This window comes from Simochromis diagramma, unplaced genomic scaffold, assembly GCF_900408965.1.
Source record: "Simochromis diagramma unplaced genomic scaffold, fSimDia1.1 OVJJ01000306.1, whole genome shotgun sequence".
NCBI lineage: Eukaryota > Metazoa > Chordata > Actinopteri > Cichliformes > Cichlidae > Simochromis > Simochromis diagramma.
The window spans coordinates 98,149-119,658 of record NW_024386787.1 but is presented as its reverse complement, the minus strand read 5'-3'; the positions used below and the strand labels follow the sequence as shown (position 1 = coordinate 119,658).

Here is a 21,510-nt window from a genome sequence, read left to right as displayed (position 1 = left end):
TGTAATGATTGATTAAACATTTAATGACAGTCTTAGCATCCTCCTTTTTTGTAGCCCAGGCCTCTGGCCAACCAGTCAGAGCATCTACACACACCAACAAATATCTTACACCGCCAGGCCCGGAATCAATCATATCAGTGAAATCAATAACAATCTCCTCTCCCGGCCTCTCAGGGGGCCGAAACTTACCCACTTCTGGTTTTACTGCTGGCTTAGGATTGTGTGCCCCACAGATTAAGCACATCCTGGCCTTTTCTCTTATCATTCCTCGCAGCTCCGGATGCCACCAATGACACAAATTTCTTTCCATCTGGGCAATCCCCACGTGGGCAAGTCCGTGGGCTTCATCCACCTTCTGTTCTGCCATTTTGGCTGTCAACACGGGGCGCCCGTCTGGCCCCCTCCACAAATGTCCATCCTGCCAGGCTCCTTTGCTTTTCCACACCCCCTTTTCCTCTGGGGATGCCTCCTCCTGGGCCTGTTTGACTTCCTCAATCAGGTCAACAGATATCTCCTCTTCTGATGTTACCTGTATCATTTGTCTCCGTGCTTTGTAGCCTGCGGCCTCCTTTGCGGCTTCATCTGCTCTCTGGTTTCCTTTTTCCACCATGCTGGTTCCTTGGGAGTGAGCTTTGCATTTTATGATGCTCACCTCCTCTGGGTCAGCCAAGGCCTTTTCCAGTTCCTCCATTTCATGTTTGTGGGAAATAGGTGCATTGGTTGCTGTTCTGAATCCTGCTCTTTTCCACTGAGGCAGCTCCACATGCGCTGCTCCAAACGCATATGCCGAATCGGTGTAGATGTTCACTCTCCTGTTCTTGGCTAGTCTCAAAGCTCGAGCTAAGGCTATCACTTCAGCTCTCTGGGCCGACTGCTTTCCCTCAATCCTTCCTGACTCTCTGACCTGATAATCTCCTTCTACTCTGCAAACCACCGCATAGCCTGCTTTCAGTCCTCCTTCGTCTCGGTGGCAACATCCATCGGTGAACCAGTCCTCAGCTCCCGGTATGGGTTCGGCCTTCAGGTCCTCTCTAATCTTTTCCTCAATCTGTGCTCTTTTGGCGCAGTCATGTGGTTCCCCTACACCCATTAAATCTGCCATGTTAATTCCTTCATGTGTAAATGTCAAATTTGGGGCCTCTAAGACTTTGCTCAGTCTGTGTTGTGCCCGTGGTGACATACAAAATGCTTGTGAATTCACGTATGCCACTATACTATGTGTAGTAAGTATTTTTAGTGGGTGTTCTCTCACTACATGTGCTGTTTTTTGGATAATTCTAGCGACCCCTGCTGCATGTTGTGTGCATGTAGGATGCTTTGCTTCTGTTGGATGTAGTTTTACACTTACATACATGAGTACCTCTCTACCCCCCCCTTTTTTCTGAAACAACACTCCATTTACAATTGAGTTTGTTTCAGAAACATCCAAATAGAATGGCTCATCATAATTGGGTGTGGCTAAATCTGAGGCCCTTGACAATCCTGTTTTACCCTAATAAATGCGGCTTCGGCTTCAGGCGTCCAAAGCAGCTCAGCCTTAAGGTTTCGAACGCCAACTTGCTTCATTAGGCCCCTTAAAGGGGCAGTTTTGCCTGCATAATCCGGAATGAACTGCCTGCTGTAACCTGTTAAACCAAGAAAAGAAAGCATTTCTCTCACAGTGCGCGGTTTTGGGTGTGTCAGAATTTGGTCTCTGTGTGTGTTCATCAAACCCACTGATTTGTGTGCGATTACCCGGCCCAAAAAGGTCACTTCAGGGCGAACTAACTGCAGCTTGTCTTTACTTACTTTAAAGCCGCATTCTGCCAACCTATTCAACACAACGAGCGACGCCGCTGTACAATCCGCTGCTGACGGGGCTGCAATGAGAAGATCATCAACACATTGTATTAATGTACAATCATCAGGCAAATTACATGACGACAGGGCTTCTTTAAGCACCTGATTGAAAATACCTGGAGAAAGTGCAAAGCCTTGTGGCAACCGTGTGTATCTGAGTTGTTGGCCTCTGTATGTGAATGAAAAAATGTCTCTGAGTGACTCATGCAGAGGAAGACAAAAGAATGCATTTGCCAGGTCAATGCACGTGAACCACTTTTGGTCACATGTGATAGCTGATAAAGCTGTGTACGGATTTGGTACTGGTGCAGTAGTAGAGAGCAATATTTCATTAATGGCTCTCAAATCATGTGCCATGCGATATTTTCCTGTTCCATGTTTCTCCACTGGTAGAATTGGTGTGTTCCACAGTGAGTGAGAGGGCTCTAACACCCCAGCCCTTAACAGGCCTTCTATTGTTTCTGTAATTCCTTCCTCTGCTTCAGGTTTGTGTTTATACTGTGGTCTATTGATTGGTATGTGTGATTTCAGCTGGAACAAGACAGGAGGACACTTAGCTAGGCCAACATCCGTGGGCCCTTTTGACCATAGACTGTCAGGCAGATTTGACAGTCCAGCAACTGCGTGAGGATGATCTACACACTCCTCACCATGTGTTTTTGAAATTTCTTTATGTTCCAAGATCACTGTATCCTCACAGGCACAAGTTATACGATAGGTTTTACAATTTGGACCATAAGATAAGTTAGGAATTTGGGTTGTTTGCCACCCTGTGTCGTCCAGTGCTCGCCTGACCATTGGACCTAGATCACCTGCATCATGACCTTGGTGGACCGCCAATGTAATGTGAGGGGTTGAATTTTCTTCCACATTGTACCAAAGCAGTTGTTCATCAGTTAATTTCACAGCCGCGGCTACACCTTCTGGTCCGATGTAGATGTCATGTGTTTGCACATTCCACGTCTGACCCTCAAGATCAGACTGAAATAATTCACGATAGGTGTCGTCACTATCTTTATCATAAAACAAAGCCACGTGGTAAGGTTCGCGCGGAGGGAAGTAAACTGCCAAGCTCATTATCCAGGGTCTCCACAGCTGAAATTGCCTCAGAACATCCTCTTTCACTAGTCTCCCCCAGTAGATGTCGGCTTTTGCTCTTTCACAGTCTTGAAGCAGATATTGAGTCTTTGAATTTGTTCCCAGGCACGGGAAATGCTGTCCCCCTGGCAGAGTCACAGATAATCCATCTGCTGAACATGTGATTGTAGCGCCCAACTTCATGAGCAGGTCTCTGCCCATGAGATTTACTGGCGCTTGCGATGACACCACATAGTTATGTTTCAAAGTCTGCTTGCCCAGCTTTGTCAAAGCTGGGTCAGTCACTGGCAGAGTGATTGGGATCCCGGAAAAACCCACCACGTTCACTGTGTGGCAGGACAACTTTGCACTGTCTGGTGCTGCTCTCAAGGTTGAATAGGTTGCTCCAGTGTCCACTAAGAAGGGCAATTCTGTCCCTTCTATAGTCATCGACAGCATGGGATCTGCCATTTCCATGCTGTTTGGTCCCTCCGGGTCCCTTCAGTACTGGTCCTCCCTCCAGTCAGCCACTGGATACTGCGCGGCTGGTGCTGCACTCGGGTTTGGGGCCTGATATGCTCCCCTAGAGCCATCTCTTGCTCTCGGAGCTCCGCGTGCCTGGGATTGGTAGCCTCTTCTTTGATAGTTCTGACGACGTTCTGGGCAATCTCTGCTCCAATGACCCTCTGCTCCACACCTCCAACAGACATTCCAAGGCACACCGCTGAGATTCCCCGTGTTACGAGCTCTTTGTACTCCCCCCGCTGAACCACCACGCCCTCTGTACGATCCACCGGTTCCCCAATTCCCTGTGGGTTGGTTCTGCCTTGGTGCATTGGCGGGCCATCCGTCATTAGTGCAGGGACCCGGGCCACTATCTGGCCATTCGGGCCCAGGACCAGGCTGGGTCGCCACTATCATCATTTTTTCTATTTTTTCTTTTTCCTCTTTTTTCTTTTCACAAGCTTTATTTCTAGCCTCCGCCAACTGCAGTTTGAGTAGAGACGCTTGTGCCTCCTCCAACTCTTTTTTCTGCTTGTTCGCCCTGTCCTGCTCCAGCTGCAAACGATGTGAGACGTGTCTTTCCCACTGCACCGAATCTGCTACGGCAAAATCTGGATTTTTCTGTAGATCTTCTATGACCTGGTTTGGCAGCCCTGCCAGCACCGCTGAACGAAACCACGCTCGATGTTCACCTTCTCTACCTGGATGAATACCTGTTTCTAACAACCACTGGTCTCTGGCTTTTTCTAAAAACTCTCTAGGTGTGTTTTGGGGGTCCCAAGTTATTTTAGGTATGGCACCTGTGTTAGGGGTTGGGTACTTTTCACGGACTGCGTCAGACAAAGCACATTGCACTTCATGATAAGGCAAATCATTTGCATAGCGAGTTGTGCGAGCTATGGCCTCTACATCTGCTAGCCCACCACCGAGCATACACCGCGCAGAAATGGCGCGAAAATCACCAATAGCAAGCTCTTCTCCTTCTGTTAGCCTACCTAATTCTCGCAACCACCTTGCTCCTCCTCCAGTTATAGGTGGAAGCTGTTTAACCAATGCCTCCAAATCTCTTACTTTGTACGCGCGGTACACTGGTTCGTTTTTTGCACCAGCCACTAAAGGCAAATTATAATGAGGGCCCGCAGCTTTTTCTGTTTTGGTCATAGTTTTACACTGTCCCAATTTTCCCTTGCCTTTTGAACTCTTAAAAATAGGCCTCCTCTGTCCCTGCTCTTTTTTCACCTGTCTCGACCTAAGATTCCTGGCTATACTTGGTTCTGACGCGACTCCTCCTCTGTCTTTGTCTTCGTCATCATCTTCCTCCTCTGTGGTAGATGAATCATTGTCGCTCTCCTCTTCTGCCGTGCCTTTGGTCATTTTATCCTTTACGGTCTTCAGCGTATTTAGTACTTCCAATAGCCCTTGCGGGTCTTCAAGCATTCGTCCGAATACTTCTCCTGTCCATGTGTCTGATTTGGCCGTTGCTTTGGAGTGTTTTGACCTGCTGGTCTGGGCCTGGTCTTCTCTTACTGGTGTTGGCAGCTCAATGAAAGCCGGTTGTGCCATCCTTTCCACCGGTGAAATCATTTCTTCGTTTTTTGGGGTCCGATCCGCTTCTCCAATCTGGTCTGGCAGGCTTTCTCTTGATGCTTCGGGTTCTGGCCTGTCTCCTCTCTCATGTGAACTAGAAGATGAAGTCAAGCCTTCATCTGCGGCTGCTGCTATCTCTCTCCCTCCCCCACTTAGGGACTGACATTTAACTGTCATAGGCCCTTCATTATGAAACACCAGTGGTGCCCTGGTGTATTCAACATCAGCTACTCCTCCTACAACCATTGCAGTCTGTCCATCTGGGCCATGAACTTGTCCTCCTCTAAGGGTCATTACAGGCATGACATGTTGTCGTCCTACAGCATTAGATGTTAATGTGGCCCAAGGAAGAATCTCTGCTGTGTGATACTTGTTAGCATCTCCTGGTTTTGGAATCCAGTTCTTCATTTGGTCTTCCAGCTTCTTATTTTGCTTTTTCAGTTGTTTCAAAGCCTCCACTATGCTTTCCATATCTTCTGTTTCAGCTGTGTCATCCTCCTCCATCCAGGAAGATGCTCCGTTCCACAAGAACATCCACTTGCAACACTTTGCATGAGTTTGCTGTAGTTTCTTGATTTGTTGGTTAATTCTCCAGTTAATTGAACGTTTCTCTGTCTCGGTTTGCAGTTGTTCCAGTTGCTGCTCACATCTCTCTCCTTCTATTTTGAGCACAAGACTTAGGGCTATTTTGTCATCCAGCCCTCTCTGTTGGGAAGCAATAAGTTTGCTTAGCTCAGCTTCCATTGCTTTGCATTCCTTCTCAGCTAATTTTGATGATCCAGGAGAAGCCAGGCGAATGGCTCTTTTTAGCTGTTCCAGCTGCTCCTTCAGAGGCTTATAGCCTCTGTGCCCAGTAGGTGTCATGCTCGGGCCGTCAGCCATTATCCTAGAACACAGGCTTACCTCCCTTTTTTTTTGACGTTATCCGGCTCCTCCTCCTGGGTCAGCCCGCAGCGTCTGCCTGTTAAGTTTCACAATAACTTTCACTCCTCCAAGGGTCACTGTCTCCTTGTGATCTGCTTGGTAAGACACACAGCCAACGCAGTGTGTCAAGACTTAACCAAGCCTCTTTCAATATTCACTTTTAATGACTACTTTTTACTCTGTAACATAAATGTTATAAACTCATACACACTGCATGTTAACTTTGGGGCACAAAACAATAACACAGCTCGAATGCATTCACACAGCCTTAAATTTTTTCACAGAAAATTGCTCCAAAGCAATATCATGTTTGCTCACAAACTGACAAATACACCCTGTTATTTACCGAGCGAGGGAGCAATGGATCAATTAAATCCAATCTCCTCAATAATTAGCTGTATAGCTCGCTCTGCTTCAATGTCAAACCATGATACTGTGATTAGCTTTCTTCAAATCAAACCTATGTTTCAAAGTCTTCCAAACACACACCCAAACACACAATTTCACCCACACACTTTCGAGCCCACATTTGTCTCCTTTAAATCTACCAATCACTTGGAGACATCTCCACAGATAATTACATTATTTCCCAAGCAAGCATATCAAAATCAAAACCGTCTACTACAGACTCTACCATAGCCTGAGCAAAGTGGGCGGCCTCTGTGGGCTCCCAATTTGGATCATTTTTATTCTCAGTTATCTCCTTTAAGCCTCGAAATAGAAATAGGCAACGTTGTATATAGGCATTTAACTCATGCATCTCGATCTCGGACCACACTGTCATCTCATAAGGTGAAACACCTTCCTCAGTCATTATGTGACATTTACAGGTCACCTCCAGCCGACCCTCTTCCTCTGCAATTTGTATGTTACAGGTTGCAAAATACAGCACAGGCATGTTTGCTTGTATTCTATTTAAACAACGATTTAACAGTATTAAATGGGACTGTTTAGTGCATGGGACACCGTATAATCATTTATTGTTGAAGGGACAAATGTCAAAAGGGTTCTAACAGGTCCACTTTATTGCGTGCTCATAAATTTTGTTATCTGGGTCACTCACCCAATGTGCTTTATTTTGATATTATTAATTATGTCACGCTTATCAGTGGCTCATATTTATTTACGGCCTATGTTTGAACTTGACAACAAAGGCAGAGCATCATTTCATCCTTTCAGGGTGAAACACTCCACTTTCTCTGTGTCATGGCAGCTCAGAAAACTTCATGAACTTTACTTATTTAGAGGTATGGCTTAAAATCAGTTGTGTTATCAGTATAAAATATTTAAGATTTAATTAAATTGTTTTCAATTAACTTACAGCAGCTTATTCTGATCTAGGAACGCTCTCTTATCCTCCTCAAAAACTGAAGTTACTCAGTCTTAAATGCTTTTTACATTACATAAATCAATTCTAATCATAACCTATGTGTGTGTAAGCTTGTTTGCAATTAGCCCTCTGCACTCAAGGCATTTACTACACTTTATCAATCCGGACAGTCACGCCGAATGAAGCTTCTGACCTTCAAAGGCCGAGTGCCAACTCATTATAAGCACATTTGCAAGGTGTGTCTGAAAATTATTAAAACCACTCTTTTTAAATCAGAAGCTATTTATATTGTTATAACATCAAAACCAGCAGCTTATTTACAGGATTTCAGCAGTAAAAAGCCTTCTGCTTATAAGGCTCACACACACACTGGGCAGGAAGTGAAAAGCTCCGTTCTCCTCCCAGCCACCAGCTCATTTGCATATTCACACACCGTCTAAAAATAGCTCGCAGCGCTGCAGCTGCGCTCTCGTCAACACAGAGGGTTACACAAAGCTCAAACAAAATTCTATTATTTTATATTACAAAAGACGTCTTATATTTACAATCACTGACAGGCCTGACAGATTCAGCACCTAACAAATTTCGACAAATTTAATATAACGGGTCTCACCGAAGAAAGTTTCACTTTTTTGTAATCAATTAAACAGTATCTGTTACTTCTGGGAACAGTTTCTGACCTAACTTCTAAAGTCCCTAACTCAATTTAACAGTATCCAAAAAAGCACATGACACCATTTAAAACGGTGAGGAGACTCTAACTCCTAGCTTATTCTCAGGATGCCCTGTACCCCACAGTTAAGCCAAACTGAACTAACCCTGTTCGACGACAGGTCAAAGCCGCGCGTCCACGGCCAGGAGGGAGCGTAACCTCCGGGCTATGCGCTTCTTAGCGGACTCGAACCGCCGTTCTATAACAATTTGTAACAATTTGAAACAACAGTCAACACCCTAAAACAAGAGTCTGACTAAGGCAAGTGCCACCTAGAGGTCAATGGAGCCAACCCTCACTTATAATCACACAGGACCACACTTATAACCAATTTGGACTTTAACCAACAACATGACCAATTCCCTACCAAACTACCTGAGCCTTTAACTCAATATCCAGGGACTCAAACCCAACATTCTCTGTTACTTCTGGGAACAGTTTCTGTTTCTTCAACTTCATTAAATACTCTTAAGCAACTTTAACTGCATAACACACGGTGATTCTCATCAAAATCAAAACAGACACCCACCAGCAACGTCAGTGAGTAAACTTTTAATTTAATGCAGCCCAATTTGGCACAATTTGGGAATCAACTCAACAGGCAGTGCCTTACCTTTAGAAACACCCGCGGAGCTCACTCACATCAGATCCCTGGTCCGTGCCTGTCCGCTCGACCACCTCAGACCGTCCACACCTCACACTTCCACCCCAATACCACAGGACGAGCCCCCAAGCTGTTACGAGTTCAAAATATTGGGGATGGACACCATAGGAAAAACCCACAATAACAACACTGGTCCGGTCGGGTTGAGTCAAACGATGATTTAATGATCACACACGTGGGAGATGGACACTGTATGCAGACAGTCTCAGATCTCATCTCAAAAAACACATCACCATAGTTTTGTAAAATCAGGGTATTAGAACGCCCCTTCATGCGTAGTGACAGGTGTAATACAATCAATGTTGACAATTTTATTTAACACAAAGAATAACATTGTCTCCTTCCCGAGGGCAGACGCTGACTGCCCCCCGTCTCCTGGAACCATCTGTACCCCTGCTAAGACACAACATGGCAGCTACAAGGACTCTTTCATTTATTAAGACCATCAGTGTGTATTGCTCTAAATCAAGCATATAATATTAAATGAATATTGCTGGATCAGCTACTTCTACTTAAAACATATTAGAACATGACTAAGCACAAAATCACCAAGAATAACATCTTATAAGTGCTGTGTAAGCGGGTGCGGCCTTCCAAGCTCAAAGCCTTTGCCCTCCGTAGATCAGCCAGACTCGCGCTGGCTGTAGCTTTTAACCTTTAATTACCTTGAGCACAACTCTAGAATAAGCAACAAACTGCAATGTGTATAGAATGATCATGGTTACATCTGCAATGGAAAATCATGTTATTATTCTGGTACCTGTAAGAGAAGCTCAAACTAAAGTTATAACAATCACTGTAATGCAAAGGATAATGTAAAGTCAAAAACTTCAATTTATGTTTAATGCAAAGCTGATTATATACTTCTAATGAACTAATAATGCCATATTAAAATATTGAATGAAAATGAGAACAACATCCCCTCCTTATTCTACAATTCATAAAAGAAATGGCTAGCTATTCATGTCTGGGGGAAAAAAACAGAGTCAGGGCTTTGCTGAGCTTCCTGGAGCCTATTTTCATTGGCAGTATTTTTCTGTAAGATTAATTTCTTTCTTCCCACCATCACCAAAACCTGCTCACATTGGATTGTCTGATTGTGGGTTAGTCTCTAACATTTTAAGGTGTTACCTATGAATAAAGTTAAATGATTTTGATTGGACTGAAGTAGTTAACTGTTGTTATATGTGACAAACAGAAAATGATTGTTGACAGATGGATGGTTGTTTTGTGTGTCTGCAGTCTGTCAGGCTGTATGATCACAGGGGAAGGGTGTACCTATCTGGCTTCAGCTCTGAGCTCCAACCCCTCTCATCTGAGAGAGCTGGACCTGAGTTACAATCATCCAGGAGACTTCGGAATGAAGCTGCTGTCGGCTGGACTGAAGGATCCAGGCTGGAGACTGGACACTCTCAGGTATGGAGAGAATGTCTGATAGAGGAGGAAGAGCTGGAAACATTTCCTGTGTCCTTCACTCACGTCCTTAGTCTTTCATGCAAATGTAACAATAGCAAAAAAGTTTTACTGGGCCATGTTAAAATAAATGTTTAGTTATTATTCTCTTGTTTGATATCAATAAGAGAGAAAATATGTACGAGACATAATTTATTGTGGATTTGGCATTAAATGTAGATTTTGTCAGACTATGGGTCGTGGTGTGTGGAAGTAGCGGACTCGAACGCAGATCTCCTTTTGCAATGAGACAGTGAATTTATTTACAGTGGGAAATAATAACAGTCCAGTGTGAAATCCTTCGGCCGTGGCTCCCCGTGGTCAATTCACCCAGACAAAAAGAGTGAGAAGTAGTGATCGGTAGATGAGGCCTCGTGAAGTGTTTCGGCACATTCCCCAAACTGTATCGATACTGTGTCGAAACAGTGTTGCTGTTTTGCTCCATACTGACACCTACTGGACCTTAAATATCATTGCAGGCAACTTACTTGAGACTCACAACAGACACTGATTCAATGACCTAGTTATATTATACTTTTATACTTGTGTACACTGTAAGGTATTGTACTTTCCATGGAATCATTTTATATGTTTTACATTGCAAGTATTGTAGAAATCTTTAAAATATACTGTGAATTGCATTAAGTCCAAATTAAATGAAAGTACTTTGAATATAATATTACCCATTTAAATGTAATTGACTCAGAGTTTATTATAAATTTCTATTCAGAAAAATAAGTTTATCCAATGTCTTTGCATTCAGTCTATTGCGTTTTTGTTTTTTGTTTTTTTGAAACCATTTCCCCAGCTTTGGAAAACTCACAGGCACAGATGAAGCTGGGGTACACAAAAACTGTAAAGCCAGGTGAAAAAGATTCTGATAAGATGTCTTCCTATTCCCCCAGTACGTTAAAGGATCCTCTGATCCTCTGATTCACAATACTAAGGGGTTGACAGTCCTTTATAATAAAATTCAGGACTGCCTGGTCCAAAAAATGATGATAAAGCTGTTCAGTGTCAATATAGGCCTACTTGTGTTCATTCTCGGTGTGTTTGTCGCCTCATTTTCACATTTGGCTCTGTAATGCCTAAACACTGAGGAGGCGCTTTTGTTTGTGTAAGAAATGCAGAACAGTTGCGACATTTAACCTGCATAAAGTGAAATAAATAATTTACACTGCAAGTCCGATTGCTGTTTTTCCTATTCTGATAGATTAAACAGAAACAAAGACAGACAAACTATTTGCAGTTAAAAGATCAAAATGATCACACACAGCAGAAACATTTCTTTTTCTTTCGAGCTCCATTTTGTTATGGAGAGATGTGTATTTTTATTTAGCTTTGCGAGAATAATTTTGTGGTTTTTTTGGTAGCGACACATTCTGTTGACAGATGCGGATGCTGTACCTTTTAAACACAGTTTGGCGTTTTGGCACTGAGCGACACAGTAGCTGTATCGATCACGTGACTTTTTGTTAAAGTGACACACGCACCGACACAGGCTTCACTCTGTGAGCTTGATACAAGCGCCGGTGCGTCAGTGTTGCTGGACCCATCACTAGTGAGAAGCAATCCGAAAGGGAGTATGAAAGAGCACGCGATCAAAACACTACTAACAAGCTTAGTCTAATGATCCAGCGCTGACTGACGCCTGGTCACAGCGTTAAATACATCGGGGTCTGATGGCGGATAATTCACGGCAACTGGTGAGTGTTAATTAATCGGCAGTGTGCAGAAACTCAGAACGGAGCTACTTCTGTGTTGGTGGACGTGCCTCTGGGGAAGCGCGGCTCCATCAAAATAAACACAAACATAAACGATCAGGTTGCCCAGCAGGGATGGTCAGACCATGACACTATGTCAGGGTTAACAAAATTTAGACAGAAGCAAAGCGGCTTTCCTAGCATTTACTACTCACTCAGCTAAAAAAGGAAGAGAATCAGCATTAAGTGTTGCTGAACTGTACCAGGTTTGTTAGACACTTTAATGTGTGGTATGCATGTCATGACATTAGGAAACAAATATTAAAGGTCATGAATGACAACGAACACAAGAAAACGTCATTTCCAGCTAAACAGGAGAGGAAGATAAAGATAATTAAGGTCACAGTTTAAATTGGTCCTATTTAATTCAATACAGTGGCGTACTGGCAGATCCAGGACCAGTCCAAATCATCAGCAGTTTCACCGTTTTCAAATCCACGTATGGACTGAATTGTATTTGGGAAACTGTTGGACTGTTCCTTTATCAGTGTCTAGCAGTTTGTGTATGAGAGCCATGTAATGTCAATGTGTCGATGCTGAAAGAGACTGTGCTGGTCTGACACCCCCCCCCACCTCCTTTCAGGGTGGGGCCTGCTGGAGTCCGATGGTTGAGACCAGGTCTGAGGAAGTGTAAGTGTGTTTTTAATGGGATTCATGAAAACAAAGCAGCACACATTCAACCATCTTCATCATGTCAGGAGTCATCATCAAAGTGTCAATCAATGAACAGATGATGGATCAATAACTGCAGCTGGATTGTGTTTGTTCTCTCCATCAGATTCCTGTCAACTCACAATCGACACAAACACAGTGAACACAAAGCTCCAACTGTCTGACAACAACAGGAAGGTGACACGTGTGGAGGAGGTTCAGTCATATCCTGATCATCCAGACAGATTTTATGTTTATCAGCTGCTGTGTAGAAATGGTCTGACTGGTCGCTGTTACTGGGAGGTCGAGTGGAGAGGAGGCGTTTATATATCAGTGAGTTACAGACGAATCGGAAGGAAAGGAGACAATGCTGAATGTATGTTTGGATGGAATGATCAGTCCTGGAGTCTGTACTGCACTGATAATGGCCCTCATTCTGTCTGGCAGAATAACAGAGAAACATCCATCTCCTCCTCCTCCTCCTCCTCCTCCTCTGTCTCTAACAGAGCAGCAGTGTATGTGGACTGTCCTGCTGGCACTCTGTCCTTCTACAGAGTCTCCTCTGACACTCTGATCCACCTCCACACATTCAACACCACATTTGCTGAAACTCTTTATTCTGGATTTTATTTCTCTAATGGTGCCTCAGTGTCCCTGTGTTGAGTTGAATGTAAAGAGTGTCCTTGTTACGCCCCAGTCTAGCGGTACAGGAACGCAACATAAGTTTGAAAAGATTGCCCTGCCCTTGTCCCCAAAACCATACACAGAGGTAAAACGAATTTCTTAGTGAACGGTGGTTTATTTTTCTACACTGCAAAATGAAGCTCCGGGGTGAACAAAGGCCAAAATAACAAACAAAACAAGCTAAGTCAGGAGGAGGTGCTATCTAAAACCCTATGTGAAATCAAAAATCAAACAAAAGACAAGTGCTACACCTAACTCGCTAACTGAGATAAACAGGAGAAAACAGTGCAAGGGAAAACAATAAGGCAGCTCACCCCTTCTGTTCCAGTGCTATTTACAATGAAAACTAATGTACACACTATATACAGAACTCAGAAAGTCGCAAAAGTGACAGGCACAAATGTTACAGGTTTTGGAGGCCAGGGTCAGGTCTGCTGCTGCTGTCAGTGGCTGCCCCGGGACAACTGCTGGTGAGGGATTTTGAATGAGACCACATGACCAGGGGACCAATCAGCAGCCATCAGCTCATCCACTCAGGGACCTGCAAAGACTTAAAGACACAGACAAAGAAACAGCCACCAAAACAGATTATGGCCAGGGCCATAACACCCCCCTTCCCAAGACCAAACATCTCCCCTATAGATGTTTGGCACTTAGGAGTTCAGAAAACCACGCGACAGTGCATCTGCCATTACATTCTCTGTCCCTTTTTTGTGATGGATCTCCAGATTGAAATCCTGCACTAAGAGGGACCATCTCATGAGCCTTTGGTTAGAATTTTGCATCCTACTCAAAAACACGAGGGGGTTGTGATCGGTGTAAACAATGACAGGTGCTGAACTGGAACCGACATAGACCTCGAAATGCTGTAGAGCAAGCAACAGAGAAAGAGCTTCTTTTTCAATGGTACTGTATTTCTGTTGGTGGGAGTTGAATTTTTTTGAAAAGTAACCAATTGGGTGATCAACACCCTGCCTATCCTCCTGCATCAGCACCGCACCTGCACCGTCGGCGCTGGCATCCACCTCGAGTTTAAACAGATGTGAGAAAACAGGAGCGGCAAGTACTGGTGTGCTGCAGAGGAGAGCTTTGGCAGACTCAAAAGCATTCTGGCATGTGGGCGACCATACGAATGGTTTTGACACACTTGTGAGACTGGTGAGCGGTGCAACTACATCTGCAAAATTCTTACAGAAGCCACGATAATAGCTGGCCATTCCAAGGAATCAGCGAAGTTCACGTCTAGTGCGAGGCACAGGGAAATCTAGGATACCTGGATTTTAGCCAGAAGGGGGCGCACCTGTCCCTGACCCACCTGCTTCCCTAGATAAGTCACAGTGGCCTTACCAAAGTCACATTTGGCAAGATTTAGGGTAAGGGATGCCTCTTTTAACCTTTAAAAAATTTCAGTGAGTGTGAGAGAACACACATCGTTCTGGGCAGCCTCATCTAAATGTTTTAGGTGGGATTTTAAATTATCCAATATTTCAGAGTTTCTGAGTCGGGAGCAACCCTCAGCACAAACGAAAACTAAGCCACCACTTTCTGGGCTATACTGAGACGGTGTAACGTGCGGTGGAGATGAAGCCAGCCGCGGAGGTGTGCAGGTGGATAGCGAATGAGCAACAGCTTCTGACTTTCCAAAAAGTACTCATTTATTTACAATATCAAAAATAAAAGTGCTACCTCTACCACACATTACTGAAGAGCACACTAGTCCGCGTACACACGGGAGCATCCATTACAGGAGAAGTGCGAAGAAGAACAAAAAGGGGGTGACACCAGTCGTGAGACAGGAGGCGCCGCCATGTGGTGATACACTGCATTACAATAGCAACTGTTACATAGTCCCCCCCTGGTGAGAAAAAGGCTGTCCTCAGCCATACACAGCTGGAAAAGCACACACCACACCTAACAGTACCCTATACATAGAGGTTACAGCTAAGATTGGTGCACACACACAGGGCAAAAGACCATTTAAAAATGAAATTTGTGAAAATAAGATGAACATGTACAGTGGAAAATCAGTCTTCTTAGTTTTTTCACTTTTTCCTTTTTTTTGTTTTTAAAGTAAATGCCAAGAATGAACCTTAACACACTAAAGAGCCATACAACTGGATTAAGTAGAGCAAACAGAAACATCTACATATCATGACTCAAAATTGCAGTGCAACAAGACAACATGAAATAGGTTTAATCAAAACATTTCACTTCAGATCAAGCCTGGTTGTGTGAAAATCATTAGTCCATCTTTTGTTGCTCCAGCCAGACGTAACTCTGGGGCAACGTCTGGGCCTGAGATTGTAATGTCCACCAGCAGCTGGGTGCTGGACAGATCTGGGTGAAACACTCTCTGGAACAGCGCCCACACCAGAAGAAGAGTCAATGTCCGGTAAATCAAAGGGGAATGGCTCAGAGTCAATGTCAGTGTCTGCAGGGGGGCCAGGGTGGGCCTGAGAGTCAGAGTTCAGACCCTCTGCGGTCTCTCTCCCAGCAGGCGATGAAACAGAATGTTCCTTGGAAGTGAGAGAGTCCCAGGTATGGAACAGTTGCATGTTCACAACATGATAAACACCTGCATCCACACCGGAGTCCACCCAAGTGAGCCTGTAGATAGCATAACTGAGTCTCTGAGATACACACAATGGTCCCTCAAACAATGGTGCAAGTTTAACAGTAAAGTTAGACTGAGCGTCTGACCTTGCTTGTGTCCTAACTCTAACAAGGTCACCAAAACAAAATGTGGCATGTTGACGTCTCAAGTCATAGTAATGTTTTTGTCTGCCATGGCTATAGTCAAGAGCCACTCTGGCGTGGTCGTGAGCTTCCTGCAGGGAGGCTTTAAGAGTCTCAGGGTAAGGCACACCCGGTTCATCAACACCTGCTGTAGAAGGCTGAGTGATAAGGTCAAGCGGGGTGTCTAACTCATGTCCATAAAGCATCATAGCAGGAGTCAAACCTGTACTGTCATGAGGGGCGGTACGCAGAGCAAAGCAAATCTGAGGGAGAAACTTGTCCCATGATGTGTGCTTATCACCTACATAAGCGCGGATTGCAGTTTTCAGAGTCCGGTTGACGCGTTCAGTAGCATTTGTCTGAGGGAGATATGCTGTAGTGAGTCTGTGCACCGAGTCTAATGCAGAAACAACCTGTTCAAAAAGCTCACTCACAAAAGGAGACCCTCTGTCAGAAATCAGGTAAGTGGGTGTACCATGTCTAGCAAAAATGTCAGTGATGAATTTACCAGCTGCTACCTGAGATGTAGCTTCTTTGACAGTGCTGGCTTCAACCCATTTAGTAAAATAGTCAACAAACACGATCAAATAAGCATTACCAGTGGGGGTGCGGGGAAGTGGCCCAACAAAATCCACACCCACATACTCCCAGGGTTTCTGGGGGACAATGGGAACCATAAGACCAGCTGCTTTTTTTTGACTTGGCTTGGTGAGTTGGCACACTGAGCATGAAATCACATTGTGTTTCACATCAGCTGCCATTTTGGGCCAGAAAAACCTAAAACGCAGTCTAGCCAATGTCTTAGAAACACCCACGTGACCTGCTGTGAAGTGGTCGTGGTAATAGTCCAGCAAGGTGCCTCTCATGGAAGTAGGGGCAAACAGTTTCAGCTCTTTCAAAGGGTGCAAAGCACATGTGGACTTGGGTTCTCTGTGATACAAAAGAGAGTCATACACAACATACTGTAACAAGGTGGCATTGTCCGAGCTGTTCAGAGAGTCTGCTTCAATGTCTCTGAGGAGTGGACCTGTGACATGATCGTCTAACTGCAGCTGTCTCAATTGTGAACGGTCAGCCAGAATGACGGGGGGCAGAGTACGAATGTCCAGGCTGCCCATAACAGCATGATCTGGTAAAAGATCAGTCGGCCTGTCACAGGTCAGAGGGAAAGGGTTGCGTGACAGTGCGTCGGGAACTTTGTTCTGTGCACCAGGTTTGTGCACTATCGTGAAATCAAAGTCCTGCAAATGAAGTGACCAGCGGGCGAGTCGGCCCGTTGGGTGTTGACGAGACATGAGCCACCTGAGACTGTTGTGGTCAGTGAAGATAGTAACATGAACACCTTCAACATATGGGCGGAAGTGTTCCAGAGCCCATATCACAGCGAGGCACTCCTTCTCTGAAGTGCAGTAGGGGAGTTCAGCTTTGTGAAGGGAGCGACTAGCAAAAGCCACAACGTACTCACGACCCTTGTCATCCTTTTGCATCAACACTGCCCCAAGACCAATGTCACATGCATCGGCGTGAATGGAAAAGGGACGGTTGAAGTCTGGAAATGACAGGATCGGGGCTGATGTGACATGATCCTTCAAAGTGTCCATGGCCCTTCGACAGCTGTCGTCCCAGTGGAAAGCATTGTCCTTTCTGGTGATGGCGTGAAGAGGTTCGGCATGCCGGCGGGCATAATTCTGAATGAAGCGTCGATAATAGCCAGTCAAGCCAAGGATCTGACGGACGTGTTTCACTGAGGTTGGGGTATCAAACTCCTTAACCGCCTTTACTTTGTCCGGATCGGGCTTAACACCTGATGATGTGATGCGGTACCTAAGAAAGGTGAATTCATCGAGGCAGAATTGGCACTTTTTGAGCTTCAATGACAAGCCAGCAGCCTGGAGTCTGCCCAGCACCTCCTCAAGATCCACTAAGTGCTGTTCAAAGGTAGGTGAGGCGATAACAATGTCATCCAGGTAGACTGCGCACGTTTTGTAAATGAGGCCAGCAAGCACAGAGTTCATGAGTCTCTGAAAAGTTGCAGGTGCGTTGCAGAGCCCAAAGGGCAGCACCCGAAACTGGAAGAGACCGCAGTGAGAGATGAAGGCAGTTTTAGGCTTCGAGTCCTCTGCTACAGCAATCTGCCAATAGCCTCGCGCTAAGTCCAATGTCGAGACAAACTTTCCTCTTGCCAGAAAGTCCAAAGACTCATCTACACGAGGCAGGGGATAAGAGTCTTTTCGGGTAACTTGGTTGAGCCCTCGAAAGTCCACACAAAAACTTGGTTCCGTGGCCGCTCTATTTAAAATGACTACAGGAGCTGCCCAAGGGCTTGTGGAAGGTTCAATGATGTTGTCCTTCAACATTTGTTGCACTTGTTCTTCAATCACACGTTTCTTAGCAGGTGACGTGCGATAGGATGGGAGATTGACAGGTGTTGCATTGCCAGTCTCTATGGCGTGCTCAGTGAGAGCCGTTCGACCAAGTTGACCATCAAACAAGGAGCTACACTTGCTGAGCAGATTGAGTAAAGCATCATTTTTGTTCTCTGAGAGACTTGCTTCAGCCAGTTTGGCTGTTAAGTCTGAGCGAATCAAGTCCAAAGACATCAGTGTTCCAGGTGAATGTGAGTAATCATTTTGAAGGTCCTCTTCATCGTCTGCGAGTGGGCAGGGGATGTCCTCAATGTAGACGGTTCTAGTGGGAATGTGAATAGAAACAGAAGCTCTTGCCATAAAATCCATTCCCAGAATGAAAGGAGAGGACAAATCTGGTATTATTGCAAAACGCTGGTAAAGGTTTTTGTTCATGAATCCAATATTGAGCCAAATAACACCGTCAGGGATACAGGGAGCATTATTGGCGAGGTTAACTGCAGGACCATTCCACTCACTTGTGTTTCTAGGGTAAGAGTCATTTACTTGAATGAGATCTGTTCGTACAGCCGAGAGGGAAGCACCCGTGTCGAGGGTAGCATCCACAGATGAAGCATTGAAGTTCACTTTCGTTCTTAGTGGGGTATTCCAGTGGACTTGTGAAAAATTGTCTTCCAAGTGTCCAAGACTGTGTCCACCCTGTAGTGAATCGGGCGTGTGAGGCTCCGTTAGTAACTGGGGGAAGGTTGGCCTCTGTGAAATGTCCTCCCCCCCCTGTAGTTTCCCGACTGCCTGTATTGTGGCTGGGATGTGGTGCTGCTTAATTCCACCTTTTCATGGCCAGGGTCAGAGGGGCCAGGTACCAGCAATGGTTGGACTGGGCCATGCCTAGCGGTGTTTGAGGCTCGTTGTGGCAAATGAGGTTGGGTGTTACAGTTTGGGCAGGTGCGTGTAGTGAACCCTGGCTGAGAGCATTTGAAGCAGTAAGGTTCAGGCTTATAGTTGTCTTTGCCACATAAAGCAGGCTGTGGTCTTTGTGGTCCAAGCACTGAGTGAAGCTCATGAGCACGTAGCAGCAGGTCCATTACAGAAGTGACATTAGCACCATACAGGGCAACTCTGTATTTTTCAAGAGCATGTTTACTAATTAGGTCGATTCTGTCTTTTTCAGGCGGAGGACTCTTCAGTTTGTCAAACTCACTCAACATGTGGGCAACAAAGGTTGGGAGTGGTTCGTCCTGAGCCTGAACACGATCTAAAATTCCTCTCAGGATGCGTTCTTGGTTGTCGGAGGGCAGAAAAACGGTCTTAAACAGTTGACAGAATTGAGCCCATGATGTGATGTGGGAGTTCAATGCCTTGAACCATTTCCCGGGCTCTTTTGCAAGAAAGTGTGGCAGTTCGTTTAGCAATTGCCCATCAGTTAGGTTCAATGAGGCTTTGTATGTGCCAACTGCATTTAACCAGTCTTCAGGTTGTACTTTGCCGTCCCCAGCATACACAGGAGGCTCCAGTTTGGCGTGATGTAAAGCTGCCGCAATTACTCTGGAAGTGCTGCTGAGCTCAAGTGAGTGAGATGGGAGAAAAGGATTTGTAGGTTGAAATGGGTTGCTGGGCAGGAACGGATTGGTACTGTTGGTGGGTTCAGTTTTGTCCCTCGCAGGAACATGAGGTATCGATGTGGCCATTGTGAAAACAGGAGACTATGGGACAGCAGGAGGGGGAGAGTTCCCCGTTGTGAGTTGGTCCCACTGCTTTAGTAAACTCTGCTGTATGTTCAGTGAGTCACGTAAACAATCACTAAGCTTATTCACCTCAGTTCTTAACTCCACCACTTGTTGGCAAAGGCTAGGAGTCACATTTTCAACTATCTGGCACATAGGTAGGTAAGTTCCATGTCTGAGTCAGAGTCGTCTGGGCAGTGTGCCATTGTGATTTCAAAAAAAATTAAGCCGCTCCAGGGCACAGTGCAGTTATTGATATAGCAGTAAAAGAGTCAGATCAGACTAGAAAGACAAAAATGCAAAGATTAATTTTAAATCGTTTAGTTATACTGAGCCGAAGACCAGCACCAACGGTTGTAGTCGGCCAAGTTCTCACTTACATGTGCTACAGTCAGTCTCAGCAGAGGGAAAGGGGAATGAAAAGCCAGCAGAAATGTTCATGTCCAGACTCTCCACAGAAGAATTAATCCTTAGAAGACGAAACCAACAGCACGTCCAAATAACAGATCCACGGAGTCCATTCGCGTTGCGGAGTCAGCTTCTCTCTTTTTCTTTCTCCCAAGCGGAGCAGCGGCACACCGCGGTATCCAGAAATTAGTTGGGTCCCACCTGAGCTGAGGCTGCGGCCATGGCTGGAGAAAACGTCCGAGCGTCCGCAAAACTTGGGGGATTTCCGAGACAGTTCATGTGCTAGAAGAGAAGAATCCTCGGCGGGATACAAAAATCGTCTGAAGTCCAAGGGGAAAAAGTTCGGGCGCCAGTTGTAACGTGCGGTGGAGATGAGGCCAGCCGCGGAGGTGTGCAGGTGGATAGCGAATGAGCAACAGCTTCTGACTTTCCAAAAAGTACTCATTTATTTACAATATCAAAAATAAGTGCTACCTCTACCACACATTACTGAAGAGCACACTAGTCCGCGTACACACGGGAGCATCCATTACAGGAGAAGTGCGAAGAAGAACAAAAAGGGGGTGACACCAGTCGTGAGACAGGAGGCGCCGCCATGTGGTGATACACTGCATTACGATAGCAACTGTTACAACGGGGATGCTGGCACAACTACCGGCACGGCAGACAGCGCAGTGGGGGATGAGGAGGAGTTTACACCTACATCACGAACAAAATAAGGCTTCATCCGATTAACATGACACACACGACGCTTTCTCCTACGGTCTGGGGTACCTATAACATAATCTGTGTCACTCAGTTTCTCTTGAACAGAACTTTGCCTGGAGAGAGGATCCAGGAACGGGTAGGAGAGTCAACACTTTGTCACCCACTTCAAATTTTCTCTGCATGGACTTTTTATCAAATTTTCTTTTCATTTTTTTCTGAGACGCAGAAAGAGCCTTGCGTGAAATTTCGCATGCTTTATGCAGACACTCCCTAAAACAACTTACGTAATCTAATACGTTCTGCTCGGGGATGGCTGTGTTGGACGGCTATTTCTCTTTAACCCTTTAAAACCGGTCAGAGCGGGCACGCTCCGTTTTGCGT

At 45.3% G+C, this 21,510-nt stretch overlaps 1 protein-coding gene across 1 annotated transcript; it reads right to left on the bottom strand.

The window, feature by feature from the left end:
• Nucleotides 1-2,613: 2,613 nt before the first annotated feature.
• LOC120728261 lies at nt 2,614-3,838 on the bottom strand (the record flags this gene model as incomplete). Its single annotated transcript, XM_040023061.1, has 1 exon — nt 2,614-3,838. A coding segment is annotated over exon 1 (780 nt), but the record flags the coding sequence as incomplete, so codon positions are not given.
• Nucleotides 3,839-21,510: the final 17,672 nt, after the last annotated feature.